The 19,834-nt window shown below is 37.9% G+C and overlaps 1 protein-coding gene across 1 annotated transcript in view; it reads right to left on the reverse strand.

Annotated features, from left to right (window-relative positions):
- KIF6 (kinesin family member 6) overlaps positions 1–19,834 on the reverse strand; it is a 179,891-nt gene that overhangs the window by 6,487 nt on the left and 153,570 nt on the right. Inside the window, exons 17-19 of the mRNA XM_076335557.1 lie at positions 9,368–9,452; positions 8,229–8,364; positions 6,511–6,599 (exon numbers count right to left, since the gene is read on the reverse strand). Coding sequence (XP_076191672.1) covers positions 6,511–6,599; positions 8,229–8,364; positions 9,368–9,452 — 310 coding nt within the window. The remainder of the gene's footprint in view (positions 1–6,510; positions 6,600–8,228; positions 8,365–9,367; positions 9,453–19,834) is intronic.

The raw sequence follows: 19,834 nt of genomic DNA on the forward strand, positions 1-19,834 counted from the left end.
GGCAGCTCTTAAAAACTAAGTGATTTAGGGTCTTAAATTCAATTTTCTAAAAGGACACTGTGTCTGTGCCTTGAGATACCTAGGCATCCATGTCATATAACCATCGTTTAATAAATCACTACACATCAACTGAACCATAGCAACCGTCCATGACTCTGTTCTTAACCTGCAACAAATGTAAGGTAATGTGACTTAATGAGATCCTTTTTCATTGCTTCCTTTTCACTGAAATAAGCTTCTTTTTGCTTTTTATTTGCTATGAACAGAATGTATAATTTTATAAATACTGTGAGTCAGTTGAAGTAATTTATTTTTAAGCTGCAGTAGTTTATAAGTTTGAACTACTTATTTCCATTTAATTTAAATGAAAGTTATTCTCCAAAGTTGTTAAATCCCCATTTTAAAGGGGACTTAGATCCAGATCCATTAAAAAAAACTAGACACTATAGGTGTGGCAGGGTTTGACCTCTAGGGATCTCACTTTCAAGTGGATTCCTGGACCCAGAACAATATGCCAAAACTTGCCTTAGAGTGCTCTGGGACAACGGGGCACCTGAGGAAGGTGATATTAAGAAAACCCTTAGACTGAGTGAGGTGATGCCCAGAATCAGGAAGTTAACATTACTGTGCTCAGAGATGGACCTTAAACTCCTACCCTCTGCCTGTGGGGTTACAGCCAGACATTTTTGTCTGTGGGATGCAAACTCTTCTCCTGCAAGTTAAGGAAATTGGTAAGGAAGCTTATAACTATTTTTTGTAATGACTCAAAGTGCGGCTTCCATATAAGAGGTTAACAATTAGAGTACTAATCTGACAAATGAGTCCCTCAGCTTGGCAGAACTCAAATCCATGTTTTACATATCCCAGAGATTTCTCTAATCCCTAGGCTAGAGGGATGGCCTGTATGGGGGTAATTTGCATCCTTCATACTGAAGCTCTGATAATGTTTCTATGGCATTGCAAGATACATTGAATCATAAGAGGATGAAAGAGTGTAATTTTGCTGTGCAGTGGTTCGTATGCTCAGATGCAACTTGCTCCTAGCCTGTTCTCAGAAGCCAGGACTCTTCTCTTTCACCTGAGTGTTAGATGCTGTTCCAGTGATGAGAAAAGATGAGAAATTTTGCTAGTGCTGCTCCAAATTTAATGGAAGGTCATTACGACAGCATGGGTGGAGGTAATGATCCCCCTCTCTGTGTGTTAAGCCTGCTGTTAAGGATGTTCGACAAAGCCAGACAAAACCATAGCTAACCTGATTTAGTGTGATGATAGTCCTTCTTCAAGCAAGAGGTTGGTCTAGAGATCTCTAGAGGTGCCTTCCAACTGATATTTCTGTAGTGTGTAAATAGGCACTCCTGGATCACAGTTTTGGATTTGGATGGACGTACAAGGCGTAGAAGTCCCGTCTCTTTGTCTGGCTCCTAAGATCTAACACTATTCAGGTTCTTGTGACAATGTATAATTCCCATTTTCATTCTGAATCTATCTGATTTTTTCTTGAGTTGAATTTAATAAGTCTCAAGGCACTGTTTCCTGACAGCTTCAGTAAAATTCCTGATTTTTCTGGAGATTAAAGATAGTCTGTCAACTTCATATGTCTCAGTTCTTTTTTTTAACCTAGTATCTGAAGTTTCACCCAGTGGGTAACCTGCTTTTTTGGGGGGGTCATCTGTTGGGGGTATATGTCTCAGTCAGGCATGGGGCAGCAGCTAGAGAGATGTAGAGAGTGTTGTGGCAGTGTCTCCCTTGCTGCAGGAACCCAAGGGCCAGAGACAACTGTCCCATGAACTGACCAGCTCCATCAAGCACATAGGGTAGAGGAGCTGGAGAGATGATGGGTGTCATGGTGTGAATGCTTGATTCGCCAGCTGAAAAAAAGTGGAAGATCAGGTAGATTAAAACGGAAAGCATAAAATTTGAAGGTGTGCAACCTCTGCAATGTTAAAAAAACCTCAGCTGCAGTTCTCCAGTTATCTGAGCCTTGGACGTGGTGGGAACAGATGTTCTGTGTAAAGGCAGGCAAGATTCAAGCTGCTCAAAATCTAAGCATTTTAGTGTTTGGTTACAAAATCAAATTTGGCCTAACTTGCAAATTCATAGATAAATTGTTCAAGTTAAATTGTTACCAACAGAATGTGAAAACCTTTGAAATGTCATTAATCAATGATGTTATTCCAAGATTATATTTTATCATCATGTAACACTGCAGAAAATTGGCAGGAATGAAAAATGATTATGACAGAAAATCCTGCAAAATATGTAAACGTTCCCTTTGTTTCGCATAGCATTAATACAGGGAGTAAATTTTGCAATCCAGGACAATAAATGTTAAATAATCTGATGCTCAAAGTCATCGGAGAACATGAAGAGTTATCTGAAAATATCCCCAAGCGAATCTAAAGTGACAGGAAGATTTTGAAGAAGAAGCTGGAGAGCCAAGGAGTCTGAGATTGAACATACTGTGGGGCTTGCTGGAATAGGACAAATGAGATTCAGTAAAGGGAATGAGTGAGGTTAAGAAAGATCTGACTGAATTAAAAAGGAATGCATTCCTTCTGAGAGAAGGAAAAAAATCAAAAATTTTTTAGAAGATTTGAATAACTACCCAACACTTCCTTGATTCAAGGGGAATACAAGAACAGTTCAACAATAGTGAAATTAAATATTCAGTGAGAGAAGTAACTTGAACAGACAAAGATCTGATAAATTTCCTAAATGAAAGCCAATGTGGGAAAAGACTATACGAGGATGAACAAAACACTGCTTGAATTCTGAATTGGAGCAGACATGGAGTGCTGAGTCCGACATGCATTTTAAGACTTTTTGCAGACTTGACAGGAACCCATTAAGAGACATAAATATACATACAGTATGAGTTGCAGTTAGCACCACAGCTTTATGGTAGAGACAATATGGACAACTAGGGTATTCTCATTCAAGTTTGAGGGATTTTATTAGGTATTCCTTTTGAATAAAATAACTTCTTGATGATTATTTTAAGTTCCTCTTCCTTCCTCTTTTTACTGTGACTCTGGGATTGCTGATTAGACCCTTTTCTGTCTGAAATATAGAGATGGGTCATTCTTTCTCCACTTTGCACAGTTGTTCTACATTTTAAGTAATATGTTCAGATCAGATGAGATTTAATAATTCTGCAACCTTCATGTGAAAGACATATGCAAAGATAAATGTAGTCTGGAAACCTTCTGAATCTACTCAACAGGTTAATGAGCATAAGTCTGTAAGCCTGCACAATATACAAACTACTGGTTTCAGCTATTTTAAGTATATCAGACTTGGTAATGTGATTAACCTGTTCAAGAAATTACCCTTCTTATTCAGAAATGTTTATTCTCATGCCAAACCCACTGATAACACTTATGTCACCCTTTTCCCCACTTCAGCTCTGTGGTCACTGAAATCAATGTTTTGCTTCTTACTCTAGTGCGAGTAGGATCAAGCCAATGGCTTTCAAACCTTACTGACTAAGGCAGAAATGCTCACTGTTCAACTCTTTTATTAACACAGACTCATTTTGACACTTAACAATTCAGCCATTTTTTTTCAGTTGAAAAAGAGACATGTTTGGCCATGAATCAAGTGCCTTTTATATGAGTGTATCCTTCTTAAGCCTCAAAAGGATTACCAGCTTCCTTTCTCTGTTATTTTAGTTATAAATTGATTTAATATAAAATACAATTTGAGGCTATCACATTCCCTTCCCAAGGCTTAATTTTCTCTGGCAACATGACTAAGGTGTGTCAAACAATAACAATCCACATGAATCGTGCACTAGAAGGTGATCAAAAGATTTTGTTCAAACACATATATAAATCTCAAGAAAGATTATGGAATATACCTGTATCCTTTATATGCTGAGATAGATAATTTATTACTTCTAATCCTGCAGATTGTATTTATATCCATTCACACTCAGGAGTTTGTCTGAATGGTTTTACTGCGTACTTACTCTGTCAACAGCAGTCTTAGATTTCTGACATGCAGCCCACTAAGTTTTAGATCTTATATCTATTGAACACACCTGTGAATTGAATTCCATCTTGAAAATAGGTTTTATTTACACCACATTATATCAAATATAATTTATGTCAGTTTCTACTTTTGTGACCAGTTATCCTGCCGGGTGAAGATAGCAGTATCATTTCAGAGAAAGAGATTGTTGATTTCTAGGTGAGTCAGAAACAAAGAGCCATTTGTGTCTCCGGACTATGTAACCAAGAGAAGCAATTATAGCCTGGACTCATCCTACACAATCATGGGAACTGGTAAGTAAAGTTCCTGTGTCAACTGGGGTCAAGGAAATCCTTGGGAAATAGATATTTTACTGTTTTATACTCTTAAAGCCTGTGAAATTGGAACCGTCTACTCTAAAATGTTACTGCCTCAAGTAGGGGGAAAAGTAAATTTTCTTGCACAGTGGGATGCTAAGCCTGCAGCTCCTGCCTCACAAAAAGCAGAAATAGTGTTTCTACTTCCATATACATCACGCTGGAAATGTACCTGTGTAAACTATGTTTAAACAGCCTAACATAAAATAAGATCAACTTTCTGGAACTATAAGGAGGAAAGAGTAGTTAACTTCAAAAGATCATTGCAAGAATATTGATAGAGATGGGAAAACAAAACCATATTCATCCTGACTCCCTCTCTACAATTTAAGTTCAAGAAGATGAATATTCTGGGTCTGTGATACGTATGCAAGGATCATCCAGTCAATCTCAGTCAACGTCTATTATTTAGACACAGAGAAACTGTTCATTATAAAGAACGTGATTTTTCACAAGAGACCATGTGGGGCAGTACAGGACTCTGAAGTAAGCTTGGCAGCTGAAAGCAGCCAGGCACCTTCCCCCATTCTCTTCAAAATGCTAGACACACTTTTCTGAGACCTGTCCTCCAGTAATAAACACAAACGGTAAAGGCATTTGAAAGAAAAGTTTAAAAGAAAATTGTAAAGAAACCAGTTATGCAATTTTGCTTCTGAGCTAGGGTGGGGGAAGGAGAAATTACCATTCCTGGAGACCAGTCTCCCATTGCACTGGAAAGTGCCTGGGCATTATCATATGTTCTCTTTAATTCTAGCTTAGACTGCAAAAGATATCACTCTCCTGAGCAATGCGTCAGCACACCAACTGGAAATTGTTGTTCCCAAGAACAACAGGGCAGAGAGGTTGTGCAAGAGGTCATCAGTTCAATTCACTGCAAAGTTAAAGAGAGTGACAGTCATGGATTGCTTGAGCTAATTTGGCTGACTTTGTGCTAAGTTAGACCAAAAATGCTCTCATGTTCTGTTCCATCAGCTTTTCTGTGGGACAAGTAGCCTTCAGCCTAAAACCAGAAATGAACAGCTCAAATTAGGCCTAAAACCTGCCAGCCATTTGCAAAGCAAATAGTGGTTAAGACTTAAGAGAACGCAGAATAAGAATTGAAGCAAAGTAGAGAAGACTGGAGTTGGTTTTCATCAGTTTGAGACATCTGAAAATGCCTTCTTAGACAACTTTAGAGGATTATGTGTTTCATTCTCTGCACTGATTACGGAGCATTTACTATAGATACACGAAAGTTTACCATAAAGATTAGAATATATTTTATAATTTTAAGAAAATCCAGTATTCATTATTTAATGGTATGTAGGATATATTATGTTTGCTGCAAAGCAGGAAACATCATTTATGCAGGGTATTGTTATTAAATTGTAGGTGAATCCACTCATCAGGGAAAGATTAACCATATAATGAGAAGGGGGGAGAGAGAGAGGGAGAAAAAGAGAGCAAGAGAGAGGTGGGGAGGGAGAGAGGAAGAGGAAAAGAGAGAGAACGCCTCCATTTATTGTCAATGAGTATGGAGACCTACACATTCAGATATGTGTTTTCCTGCACTCTACTCTGCTTGAAGGCTATGAAAGATCTATTACTGCAAATTTAAATTAGAGGTTTTGAAATAAGAAGTGACTGATGATGAAACAACCAAGATGACTACATTTTTCTACTCTAGAGAATGCACCAGTGTTTTACAATATCAAATGCAATATCATTGTGGAATAATATGCTGCATAAATGTAGCACCAGAACATTTTTCAACAACAAATCCATCTAGGCTATATATTAAATCATTTTTTAATCTTTTTTTGGTTTGCAGCCCCCTGAATACATTCCAAAGGAGATATACTCTCCTCATATAGCAAAATTAACTGATAACTTTTGCTTTTCTTAGCTTGCTTTTCTTAGCTATCTGACATAGCGTCTCTAGTGACAGGTTTCCAGGGTCCCAAGACCAACAAGTCAAAAGAACTAGTTACAATAAGCTACCTTCAATATGATTGCAAAATAACTGAATGATAAAAATTCATTTTCTACACAGTCATTTCTCTTGTAACTGGAAATGCAGTGTTTGAGTGTGATATTTGCAAAAGCATTCCGGTGAACTGCACTTCTACTAAAACTGCATTTTCTTACAAGTAAGTAAGGAAGAGAAAAATGACCAATTTACCTGTTAGTTGATAGATGTTGCGAGGATTTGATAAACCGGGGATAAACAGTCACGGTATTTGGTGAGCTAACCATCTCTGGGTTTTCTTGCTGGGTTTAGATTGAAAAAGAAAATTATGTAGGATGGGATTTTTTTAGAGTGCTTAATACTGGCCTACAGGTCTCAGCAATAACAAGGTAGGCAATGACTCATTCAGAAAACACAGCCTGAATCACACAGTATTTTCTTCACTTGGACAAACACTTCTGAACAAAGAGAAAAGTGTTTAGGATTGGTTCAAGTATTTTTAAGCTCAAGTTACAGGTTTTTAATATGTAACAGCATGTGTTCGCCGATTTGAGTTTCTTAGGGAGCTCAGATGTATAGATAGGTCAGATCCAAGAAATCAATCCCAATTATTTTTTCCAGTTTTCTAATCTTCTACTGATGAATCATGAGAGGCCGAATCCAGGACCTCTCCTGTTAAGGGATAGAGAAAAATGTGCTCCAGTGGATTCAAGAATATTATTTGCAGTGCTTTGAAAAGCTTAAATATTTAGACAGGAGGGTGACTAAAACATTATCCTCTTTGCCACTAATATGGTTAGGGATTTTAACCTGAAAACTATTTTGCAATGATAACTTGAAGTTAAGCTAGTTAGGTGGCACTTTATGGATAACTAAAAGTTCCTCGTGTTAAGTTCCGTATTTACTTTAGGCTGTTTTCTTAAAAACACAGTTTAAATTTATACTCATAAGAATTAAACAAAATACTGGCTAAACCCTTCTTTGTTTATAACAACTTTTCCCCAAGGAATAAATCTCTTCTAGTTAACAATAAATTATATGACATGTACTGCACTCAGCACTCCTTTTCATTAGGCTGATGTGCATTTCACGGCAGTGCTTTGCTGTGAGATGCCACGTCACTACTTGGAAGACATTAAAAAGGTGTCAGAAGGGGAGCATAAGAAAGCTATGTTGTTGTTTCAGTTGATCCCCCTCCGGACCCTCTTGTACTGTCTCTTATGTTTGTGAAACTGTGTAGCTTTCAGACTGACTGTGTTATGAACTTCTAATACACTGTTTAAAATGACATCTCTTTACTTCATTTTTACACAAGTCATTAAGTTAGAGCACTCTGTTTCTGCTGGGTTCGTAAACAGGCAATGATGGCAGTGGTGGGCCTCAGCTAGAGAGTGAGGGGACACACACTCTGTGCTGAGAGCTGCTGACCCTCTGGGAGCTTAGGAAAGCTGAAAGGTTACTAGAGTCTTTGCAAACAAAGGAAGCTAAAAACCAATTATGTTTGCTGGGATTTGTCCATATTACAGCTATGACTGCAATCTTCTAATACACGTCATAAACCTGATGAAATCATAGTTTTGCTAGCAGTAAAAAAGATTATTTTTTCCAATCATCTCCTCTATTTGTTTTATGTTCCTTCAGAGTTTTCAGCATTTTGGGACTGTTCTTGGCTTTCAATCAAGTTGTTTGGGGGAATGTCAAAACCGAAAATAGAGCAGAAAGCAAGGACTTTGCTTCATTTGTGTTAGCTTCATACAAGCATAATTCACATTAGCTTTGTCTGATTTACATTGGCATAAGCACATGTGAATCAGGCCCCAAATCCCATCCTTCATACTCCTTTCTATCTAGTCAATTAACTGCTTCTTCAAGAAATGATTGAAGATGTTACATTTACAGGAAAATGGAAGAAATACAAAGTGATTTCATACCTGTAGATTTATTGACTCTTCGGACCACCAGACCTCAAAGTCTTTTTGCAGCTTCACCTTGACTTTTTCCATAAGAAGCTGCAGGTGCTCAATCTCTACCTTCAGCCCTTTCAAGCGATTGAACATTGTTTTATAACTAATATGAGAAGAAGAAAGTGTATTACAGATCTTCCAACACATATCTGAACAAAGCTTTATCCTACCTAGAACAATTACAGATTTAAACTACAAAAGACTGTATAATAATAATCAGAGATGCAGGGGACACAGACAGAATGGTGGTAGGAAGAGACATCTCATATTTTGTAAGAGCTTCACTGGACAGTAAGTACAAGAAACTTATCCCACAAAGCTTTTATTTCACTAAAGAAATTAGTGAAATTCAAGTGGGATCAATATTGATTAACAATTAAAATACAGGTTCAATCAAATATGTCAATTATTTCTTTGCTTTCTCAGCAGGTTACCATTAATAAACAACTGGTCGCCAGAGCCTGGATTCAGATAGGAGCTGAGACTGATTCCGCTTTCAGATGGAAGCTTCGTTAACGAGGCCTCTTGGCTAACATATAGGTAGAGATTTACCAGTAGTATGAAATAGCCAGAAGTTTCCTCACAGATTGCACATAACATAAATGCTAGCAAATTACTTAGAACTGATATCCTTGCATCTATTTTCTTTTATCCTCCTGGCTACAGTGACATTAGAGCAAGGATTGGTTAACCAGTGCATATTCTGCATCTTATTTACACTTTGTCAATCCTGTATAGCTTAAAGGCTTTCCTTAAGTCAAGGAAGGCAGGATATTTCTGAATCAACCAAAAAGGTTCACAATACATTTGGATTCAATCAACAAGTTTTTAACACTAATCTTCACGGAGGACATTAAGCTATTTTTATTTATTTTCAGCCATTAGCCCAAGCATAAATTTTCCCCACTCATGTACTGTGGCATCTTACAGACAAACCAACAGCATATACACAAATTTAAAAACTATTAGTGAACCACAAAACTGACATTTTAAAAATGTCAGAGCAAAGCCTGAGGGTAGCTGTGTGTACAGAATTGTAATTGGAATACACTATCAGTATAATTTATCTTCTGAAGGATGGCAGAAGTTTGAGGTGGAAGTAATACCGGTTTTTTTCTTCTTCAATTTGTGTTCGAAGTTTCTCTTCTACCGGATCAAGCGTATATAGCTCTTCAGAAGGACTGGAAATAGCTATAGGAGAAATTATCAGGTGTAAGCAATGACCATATGATGTCAAAAGAATCAACTTTTAATTAGAATAAAAACTATTTTTTAAGAGGTAGGTGATGAAACAGGGGTCATTAACAGTTTCTATCTTCTGGAAATGTTTCTTCAAATCCCTCATTTAGGCCTTACTTAGTATAAGAGACACTCAATAATTAGTGATTTGAATCCAGCTGCTTTTTTTTTTTTTTTTTTTTTCGGTAAAGACTGGAATATTCATTTTAGGTATGAATAAAAGTGAATTTGCCAGTCCATGTTAAAAGTTTGTCTTGGGCATAAAATCCTACCAAATGCATTCAACCTGACAGTTTTGGCTACAAAGACAAGACCAGAACAGCAAAGTTGTTGCGAAAAGAAGATACAACAGTAGCTGTGCTGGTGCCTGGAAATAGAGTAACAGAAAGAAGAGTAAAAGACAAATCCTGAAGGAGAAATTAAATTTGGTAAGCAATGAATTCAGACAGTTAGTATAAATAAAGAAAATGTCCTGAAACTACGTGAGAAATTTTTCAAGGTAAAGGAGAGCTGAGGAAATACCTTAGGAGTAGCCTGAGTTAACCTAAGAAAGCAGCTTAGGATTTCCCTATCCTATAACAGAGCTAGTTAGCATGCGGTACACAATATGCTTATTCTGAGAGATGGCAAAACAGTCTTTCCATCATGGGTTATATGTTCAGCAGTGAAAGGAAATGTGAAGTTACCTACTAGCATTACAACAGTTTCTGTTTCTAGGATGAATGAGAACAGTTTAAAGTTCCCAGGAAAACACATTTAACGTTTTTAACTGAAGAAAAATGAAAGAAACAAAAGATTTGCTGTACAATACAGGCAAGTTTCCATCCCAGCTATTATTTCTGCCAAGAAAGTAAATTTTGCATCAACCTGTCATGAGGCCTGAGGAGTGTACCCTCTCTTCAAGGAGAGGAATTGTGTCTGGAACAAGAGGGCAGTAATGACCCCTCTCTGCCTGTCAGCATGCCAGCTGAAACCGTTAATCTTTTGTTGTAGCACCCTGTAGCTTAATACAGATGAAGCTGAAAAGCATTTTATTTCATTTAGAGTACTTAGGCCAAGGTGGACAAAGCCCATGCGCGATTCTCATTTCATACATTGAAAGGCTTTGCTAGATGTGCAGATTACAAAAGAAGGATAGGGCGAAGACATTTGTGGTGGAGAGGGTACCCTCAAAAGATTAAAAAACAAACTGTTTGGAATGTTAAAGTGAACACGCAAGCCAGGAGGTGCAAACGTCATGGCAGAGGAGATGCTACAGCAGTGGCATTATATAACAAGTTATATCCAAACACAATGGATAATAAGAAGGCCACCATAATCATACCAGAACCTTTAAGGAAAGCAGTAAACCCTTCAATGATTACAGGGGATCAGGATTTTCTGATTTGTCAGATTTCATCCTCAGGAGAAGGCATAATGTGGGAAAGTGCAGAGCTACACGGGGAACTTGTGGGGAGACTCTCACAGAAGCTCCTGAGGCTTCATACTTGTTCTGACCTTCATGAATACGCAGCATCAGGCTTGAGAGGAATGTGCTCTTGTGGAACAAACTGAAACGTTTTAGGGAGTTACTGCCTCCCAAGTGAGCCATGCTCACAGACCATGTGAGCATCCTTAATGAGTTTCTGTGCAAAGCCAGCCAGACTTAGCTTGAGCTGCCTTCAGCAGTGGTTAAAGGGGATTCTCCTGAGCACACTGAAGTGCATTTGACCTATAGGCACAGTCTGTTATGGTGTCTGAGTTCAGGAGGTAGCAGCTCTAGCCCCTTATAATGAAGGGAAATAATACAGAGTGGAAGACAGTAACATCTTAAAATGGTAATGCTGTTTTGGAAGGGAGGACTTCCCTACATGAAAACATCACCAAATTCTGCTAGTCATTACAGAGGGGTGCGAGGCCATAATATTGCAGCTTTTCTTCCCTGACTTATTTGGACATCTAGTACTTGGAAAAAATATTTTTGCACTAGCTCTGAAAGGGCAGCCAAACTTAAGTAGAATTTTGTCACTTATATATAAAAACACCAAGAAAAATGTTTTTCTGCTGCTGATTACACGCTGCAGAAGGGATTATTTGGTTGCAAGTTACCTTCAGAAATAATAATAAAGCCTTTTATATGAGACGAATACTTCTATCACACAAAGGCCCCAGCATCCTCAACCCTGAATACAGCTACATCCATTATCTCTCGCAATATGCTGGTGATGAAAACAAGAAACACTGCTGTGGGCAAGGTGAGCAGCACAAAGTTTTGTACATGTACAGAATGGAAAGAGATGAGTACACTGCAAGGCCCCGTAAGGGCCCCAGCAGCAAAAATAGCATTGGATATTTCATCAGGCAAACAGCTAAAACTTAGACATCCATCACTGTGTTCCAGTCACAAAAGCAGAAGAGATCTGATCACAGTGTCAGGTGAAGTCCAGTGGTAAGTCAAGTCCAGGACATGCCTACTTGGGCACTGCTTTGTAAGTTCTCTGGTCTCTTTTCCCATGCGGTTGCAGTCTCCATTTCAGCTTTTTGTCATGCCTGCTCATTGCAACAATGTGCTTTTGAACTGAATAACATTCTACTCTAAAGACTAGACATTTTTAAATCTGCCTACTGTAATATATACAGATGAACACATGGCTCTTTCCTGATATTCCAAGCAAAAGAGATCTATGGTCTGGTAGAGTGTATTTCAACCCTTTTGTTTGCTGCTGCTTCTGCCTTCTCATTCCCTGCTACGTTTTTTCTCCCCTCTCCCCTTTACCTTTCCTGAATCCCTGCAGTGGCCTCTTTCTGCCCCTGGGCTCCTGCTGCTGCTGCCTCACACCCCTCTCCTCCCGTCAGCCCAGGCAATTTCAGCTATCGCTGAAGCTAGGAAGCTAAGGCAGAGGTTACTGGCTCATTGTATCTCATGTCTAGTGTTAGCATTCTTCAGTACGCAGGCTCAGTTTTTTTAAAATAACATGAGAGGGACAATTGAGTGAATAGACAGTAAAACATAGAAAGCATAATGTTTACTCACAAATCTAAGATAGATACCTGAGAAGAAATACTTTCTTTTTGCTACAGGTTTTTATTCCTCTAAATAGTTTCTTTTTATTGTATATACCTGCCTGCCCATGCAGAAACAGAAAATATTTACTAAAACATCAAATAATTTTATCTATGAATTAACCACATATATATGAAGTACATGTAAATTACGAAAAACTGAAAATTCATGACACCAACTTTTGCCCATATACATTAAAAAATTTGCAATACATTAAAAAGTGCAGAGGTGTTACTGCTGAAATATTAACTATCAGATACAATTTCTGCAACTGCACAGAAGAACACAAAGTGGTATCTGCTTTGTTCACTCAGGGTTGACTTTTAATTCATTGATTGACAGTTTGTCATATGAAACTTGATTGTACAGTCTAGGTCTATGCTTTTAGAGCATCAACTGAGATGAACCATTCAGCTGATGTGCAATTATCACATGCAATCCTGGTGCCCCAGTGACCCCTTCCGGGAAACAAATGCAGTTGGTGCAATTTGATCCTGGATAATGCAGACCCAGGTTTCAGGGGTGCAGGGGAGGTATGACATGCATGTTTAGGAAAACATTGCCTCTGTGTATACTAGGGGTTTCTGTTGGCATACCTCCATCCAATTCCATACAACAGAGTTATTTTAGCAGAAGTCAGCAATGTACTCATAAGGAGTATTAGTTCCTTTACATTAGCGTAACTGCACATACAGCTGAGCGGCAAAACTTATGAATCCTACGTTGTGAAGTCTTTTGTTAAGAGTACTGAGTCACACGATGTAAAGAAGAGATTTTGACAGTGCTACATTGGGTAGTGAAATAGCTAGCAACTTTTATATTTCTCTTCAGGCTAACTGTTTTTGTTTCATCTTCAGATACAACCCATTTGGTGAAGTGAGACAGAAGATACAATTGATACCAGCTGCCTGCTTAAAGAGGAAGGTGAGCTTTGCATGAGTTGACACTCAGTTCATATTATAAAGGTTTGTGGGTTTTGGGTTTTTTTTCATCAAGAAGATTGTAAGAGGCATTTTAAGACATAATGATTTTATTGTAATGTAAGGGCCAATTTTGGAGCACAGGAAGTAGTAAATTTTACAACACATTCCACATGACCAAATCACATAGTACCAGAAAGAAATGATAGCACCTGCTAACTGGATCACTCTTTCAAAGCAGTATGGCAAGCACGGATGAAAAACACTATTTTTAGCATGAGATACCAAGTGTTATCACCATAGTTTACTGCAAGCTGGCAACGACTTGAAATACTCTGGCAGATTCTTGTCTACAGTCAGAAAATTTTGCAAGAAACTCTCTGTGACCCTGAACTTTATACTCTCTGGGGTGCTCATATATTTCTCGACCTGAGTGTATCCTAGAAGTCAAACTCCTAGGGATTTATTGTCTTGTGCCTCAAATAACATTGTGCCCTGCCTTCCAGCTGTACTTTTGCAGTCAAAGATTTTAATTTTTTTCACTGCATAGTCTTGTGTTTATCTGCTTAAATTTACAGTCACTTGAAGTAACCAAATTTAGAATTGACTTCAGTATCCAGTTAATATTTTTAATGCTTTATTTATCAGCTTTGCAGCTTTTGGCAAACTCAGGCTTTAGTGCTTTCAGACTGGAGCATATGCTGTCATTTGGGTTTTTTAAAAAGAACTACCCATCCATTGTTTTTCAGGGTCAGCTTACAAGTAATTCTCCCTTTCTTCGTTCTTATTCCTCCCCTGGGCCATGTCAACCTATGTTTGTCACCGGGCACCACATATGTGCCTTATAAAAAAGCAAAGATGGGTATGCACAATGAAACTCAGGAGAAGATGAAAATACCCTAATGTCTGGAAGTGTTTATATTGTGGATTTTAAAGCAATTTACCCCTTATCCTAGTGGAATAGATTTTTTAAAATTTCAGCCAGTTGGTCATGAGCATACATTGAAACAGTCTGTCTTATTTTCAGCACTTTACAAGTTTGTGCATGTGTGGGGGATTAAGGGCATGTGTATTTTGTTGATTTTTATTTTTATTTTAATCACTGAATTTAGTAAAAGGGTCCATCAACATGCTGCTTTTCTTTGTATCATTGTATTGTTTATCGTTTTGCTGGCTTAATATTGGCTCACACTAACTGACTTCCAATGCACACCTGGAAAGTGGAGCTATTTCTTCCAGTCTCTGTGAGCTGTTTTGGCTAAATACAGACTCACACTTCAATTCCCTCAAGTTTCTTCTTTGAAACTAGTCATCCATGTATTTGCTCCTGAAAATACATGGCATATGAAACAGAAGGCGTTGCCTTCATGTCAGCTGCAGTCAAGCCATAAAAGTTTCTGAAACCATTGTGGCTAAAAGTTCTCTGTTGGTTTCCAAATATACAAGTACAATATACTGAAAAAAAACCCCAAAACCAAAAAAGCAGCTTCAAGTTTAATATGTTCCATACATGCCACTTGATCTAGTGGAATAGTAATATAGCTGGGTCTTAGTCAGAAAACCCCTACTAACTCAAATTCTTGCCTACGCTTAATAAATGCATTTTATCATTTGATTACATGAGATTATTGTTGCATCATTTATCTTGTTCATAACATTAGATAAAACCATACCTGATATTTGAATGATCTTTCTCTGCCTCCCAAGGAGGCGTGTGGTTTGACATCCATAAGTTTTGAGGCTTTGTTAGCATTCATTTCTACAATATCCAAGAGCTTTCATGGGAAAAAAAAGTCTCTTTGCTAAGTTTTGTCATGCTCTTCTTGAAAGAAAAGGATGGAAAACACTTCTGAAGTTGGTAGCTTACCATGAAGCCCAGCCATTAGGAATACACTGCCACCAATGCGCAGACCGCAGTTGCAATAAGACAGCACCATAACTTTTGTAAAGCAATGCCCAGTCAAGATAAGAACTTGACTGAGAATAATATAGCACAACCTTACTGAGAATAAGAACTATCTAAGGGTGCTAAAGGTGCAGTCACACTGAGTGTCACAGAGCATAGAAGAGATACTGAAGCTTAGTGAATCCATATTTCTTGCTGGGGATTCTCAGATAAGCAGATGTACAGTTCTCAGTTCGGAGAAGTGCCAGCCTTACTGTGCATAAGTAATATACATAGGCATGCACAGTAAATCCTGGACTTGCAGGTCACATTTAGGAATGCAATGCGCATAGCAACTGTGGGATCAGTTCAATAGGTCTAATGTTTCTAAAAATGATGGGTGTTTTACCTGCATTCCGCATGGAACTCTGGCTGTGGTTGTCAGTACAAACACTCATGACAATGCACAAAAGCATTTATTTTGGACTGTACATTGAATTTATAGCAGTGTCATTTGAAAGAATATTAAGGAAAAATAAGCATACATGTTTTATACCTAACTGCCTCTGTTTCAGCTGTGTGTGGGTATAGATGAGTCATGCAACTGTCGTGTCACTTCAGGTTAGACAATAAAAGAGATTTTGACCTTGATTCAAGAGGTGAATGCTAACCAAACAAATGTATATGGTAGTATCAGCCTGAACAATTTTGATCTTTCTGCTACAAGGTATTAGAAAAAGACCTTTCATTTGCAAGAGAGAAGTAGAGGAGATGGAAAACAGAAAGGAAAAATACACCATTGTTGATGAAATCAATATATTATGAGCATGGGTTGCACTGTACAATGTTTAGTTTAATCCTTGCCCTAAATAAGACAAAAAGTGTTGAGCCTAAAGCACCTCTATCACGAACCTGATTTTTCTTCTGCGCAAATAGCAGAGAATATGTGCTAAGTCCCCACCTCAGTTAAGTGTACAATAAAGACCAAAGTATGACAGAAGTTTTGTTTCCACTCTCCCAGCTGGCTACTCCATTTGCCCTCTAAAAGAGTTTCTTGAATGCTTTTCTAAATGTTGGTATGATGTATGAGTTTTCCAGAAAATTTCTGAAGCCACAACCATAGGATTTCATGTCAGCAGGAATGTTATTCTTTAAGAAGATTCGTTTTGATGTTGTTCAGTGTTCTGGCACATGTGCTAGATCAGGGCCATATACAACTTGGGCAGCTGTGGGGACCAGATTATGTTTTTGGGACCCTCTGTCCCTGCTGGTCACACTCATATCCCACGTTGAGTGCCACACTTTTGCTGGTGTTCCCATGCACATACCCATCGGCTGCAGCTGCAGAACAGCTAGGCTGTCTGTGCTGGGCTACCAGGTCAAGAAGGTTCAAGAAGTATACATGTATTTAGGCATTTCTCATAACTCAGACAGCTCTTTCCTGTGACCTGTGAAGGAAAGGACATTGAGCTTGATGTTCTGGTAGCTGCTGGCTGAATTACACTGTAGTGTATACTGAGAAGAGACAATCCTGACATATCCAGAAACAATTACAACTTATCCACAAGATTCTTATCTGGAGAAGTATATCCAATCTCTGCACTTTTGTGGGATACTAATAGTAACTACTTGTTCTAAGTTATTATTTTCTTTGATCTTAAACATGCAAAAATTTTTGAGCAAAGAAGTATTGAACTAATTTCTTTTAGCCATTTCAGCAAAACGTAAAATGGAAGAAGTTTTTCACCAGATTTGCAGCTTGTTCTGAAACACTGGATACCACATTAGCCATGCTATTTCTCATTCACTCCTTGTCCTGTGCTTTGCATGATCAAATGGAAATTGCTATTCTAGGTCTGACCTTTACCTTGAAAAAATCAAAGCAAATACAGATGTGAAAGAGCTCGGTTTGTTGTTTACGGTTCATTAGATTACAGAACTTTTGTTTGTTACAAAGAGCTCTCACTGAGGAAACCTTGACTGATACAGAATTAGTCAAGCTGCCCAACACACCCACTGGACATGGCCAGACGAAAGAAGTTTGCAGCACCTTAAACTGTAAGTTACTCTTAGTTATCCCACCAGCTTCATAGAGCCAGTAGAGATAAGCTACTCTGAGACATAGTGAAGCTAAAGCAAACAAGCTTAAGCCTAGAATCAGTAGACCGTGCATAAAACCAGATTTATTTTTTGCTCATTCCACCTCAAGCCCTGTCTTAGAATTACAGAATCACTCTGGTTAGAAGGGACCTTAGAAGGCTGCGTGGTCCAACCTGCTGCTCAAAGTTGGGTGAAAACTGAATCAGACTAGGTTGTCCAGACATGTCGTGAAAAACTCCAAGGACAGAGATCCTGCAAACTTCTCTGAGGACCTCTTTCAATGTGTAACTATCCTCATAGCATCTTTTTCCTAATACCTTAATTTTAGTAGACCAAATTAGAGAATTGAGAGCTTCATCTCCAGATTCTGTCCTGCTTACTTACTAGTCACGAGAAGGAGTCTCTAAATAATAATGTAATTCACACTGAACTTTTCAGTATTTCAGAAGAAATACTTACTGCAAGAAAGCTTACAGAGACTGCAAGCTGTTCCAACAACAGTGAAATGCTAAAGTCAGTGTCAGTAAAACAGAACTGGATAGCTGTGCTACAAGTTCATGACTCCTAAAAAAAAAAATCACTTGATCCAAAGATGTCTTTGCTCTTTTTTGAGATCTGATAAGCTGAAGTGGAATGGGTCACATGGGAAGCTTAATAGGAACACACAAGTAATCTCAGAATTTTCTGATTTTTGAGAACATTTTTGCAAAGATTTCCAGTAAAGATGCAGTTCTTGAAGACACAATGAAAGAGAAAACTCATGGCTGCCTCTATAATTTAGCATTGCATCTAGTAAAACCTGCTAAAAAGAGTAAAAGAAAAAACACAGCAACAGATAAAACTACGAAACACCCTAGAAAGACTGAAGAGAAACTTATGGAAAGAAAAGTCTGTGTGGGCTTGAGGCCTGAAGGGACAGGTTTAAGAAGTGTCTTCTTATTACAATACAATCCTACAGTTTTAAACTTCATTCCTACATAATACTGGGAAAACCCCAAAACATATTACCTAAGAAGAAACCTCAAGTACTGCCGCAAGGGAATCATTGCTACTTGTCTAGCTGCTGCTTCAAATCCATGGTTCTTTTTCCCGATTCTAATCATCTTTACAGAAGAACTTGGTACATACAAAAATACAAAAGCTCTTCAAGAGCTCAGAGTTTTAGCCATATACTGTGTGGACTTGAAGGACAAAATAGCATGTGAAACCAGCAGAGTAAGGCTGTTATGGTGTGTAACTTCACAGTTACCGCAGGCTAAAGTCTATGCTTTTTTCCTCCAAGACAAATCTGGAATAACTACAATGACTTAAATACACTGCAGTAACAAGAAGCTATAAAGATCCTCTAATCTACTTATCCTATATAATTATTTATATATGTTTTCAAAATTAATTGTCCATCAGTATTTCAAGCATTTGCTTAAAAGCTGATTTGGTAAATATTTCTAAAAACACTTCATATGTTACAATAATTGCACAAAGCAAATTTAAAAGTATCTTTATCTTTGTCAGAGTAAAACTCTTATTTAAAAAAAGGCAGAGAGGCACTGGTTTCTGAATTTTCAGCCAGTTTTGCTACGGATATCTTTGTCTTAGCAATAATGAAAAATCATCATCCTTTTTATAAAGCACAATCTTACCAGCTTTCTGTCAGTCTCAGAATTCCAAAAACTAAACCTTAATGCAAAGCATTTCTGACTTTTTTCTTTTGAAATAGAAAGACTGAAGAAATGAAACCCATCACTAAAAACAGTGGCCTTGATACCACTAGAGGTCACCCTAGGAATAAAATCAGTGCACTGCATGCACAAGAGCAGCGAACTTTACAAAAACGCCGCTGTTGCTTGAGACCTCAAGCACAAATATATAGAAGAACATAACACACAGAAACATTGTGCATATCAAAATTGTGAATTTCTATGAGAAATCTTTCGCTTATTCTGAGGCCATTGCAAACTGACTACACTGCTCTTTTTTTTTTTTTTTTTTTGCTAAAAGTAGCATATTTTACAGACTGGAAATACATGAACCCACCTACATGGTTTTAGAGGAAGCCTCTTTGGATGCCTAGAAGCACTGGGGACAAGTTGCTTTATCTCTTGTAAAAAAAAAAAAAATCTTAAAATTCTGGACTTCAAACATTATTTCTCTAAAGTGCTTTATTTAGCTCATACATAAGATATCATTTTTCAGCACCAGGAATGATGGTCTTAAAACAGGCCATCTATTATTCTCCATGGACCGTGTTGGATTTGTGTGGGAAAACACAGACTGCCACTTTCCTCAGCTTCCGCCATTTTGTGATTGAAAACACTTGTGTCTCTTCATTTCATGGCATTAGTACAGATCAAGACTCTGCCACTTCATATGAACAAAGTTAAAAGGC

Source organism: Aptenodytes patagonicus, chromosome 3 (assembly GCF_965638725.1).
Source record: "Aptenodytes patagonicus chromosome 3, bAptPat1.pri.cur, whole genome shotgun sequence".
Lineage (NCBI taxonomy): Eukaryota > Metazoa > Chordata > Aves > Sphenisciformes > Spheniscidae > Aptenodytes > Aptenodytes patagonicus.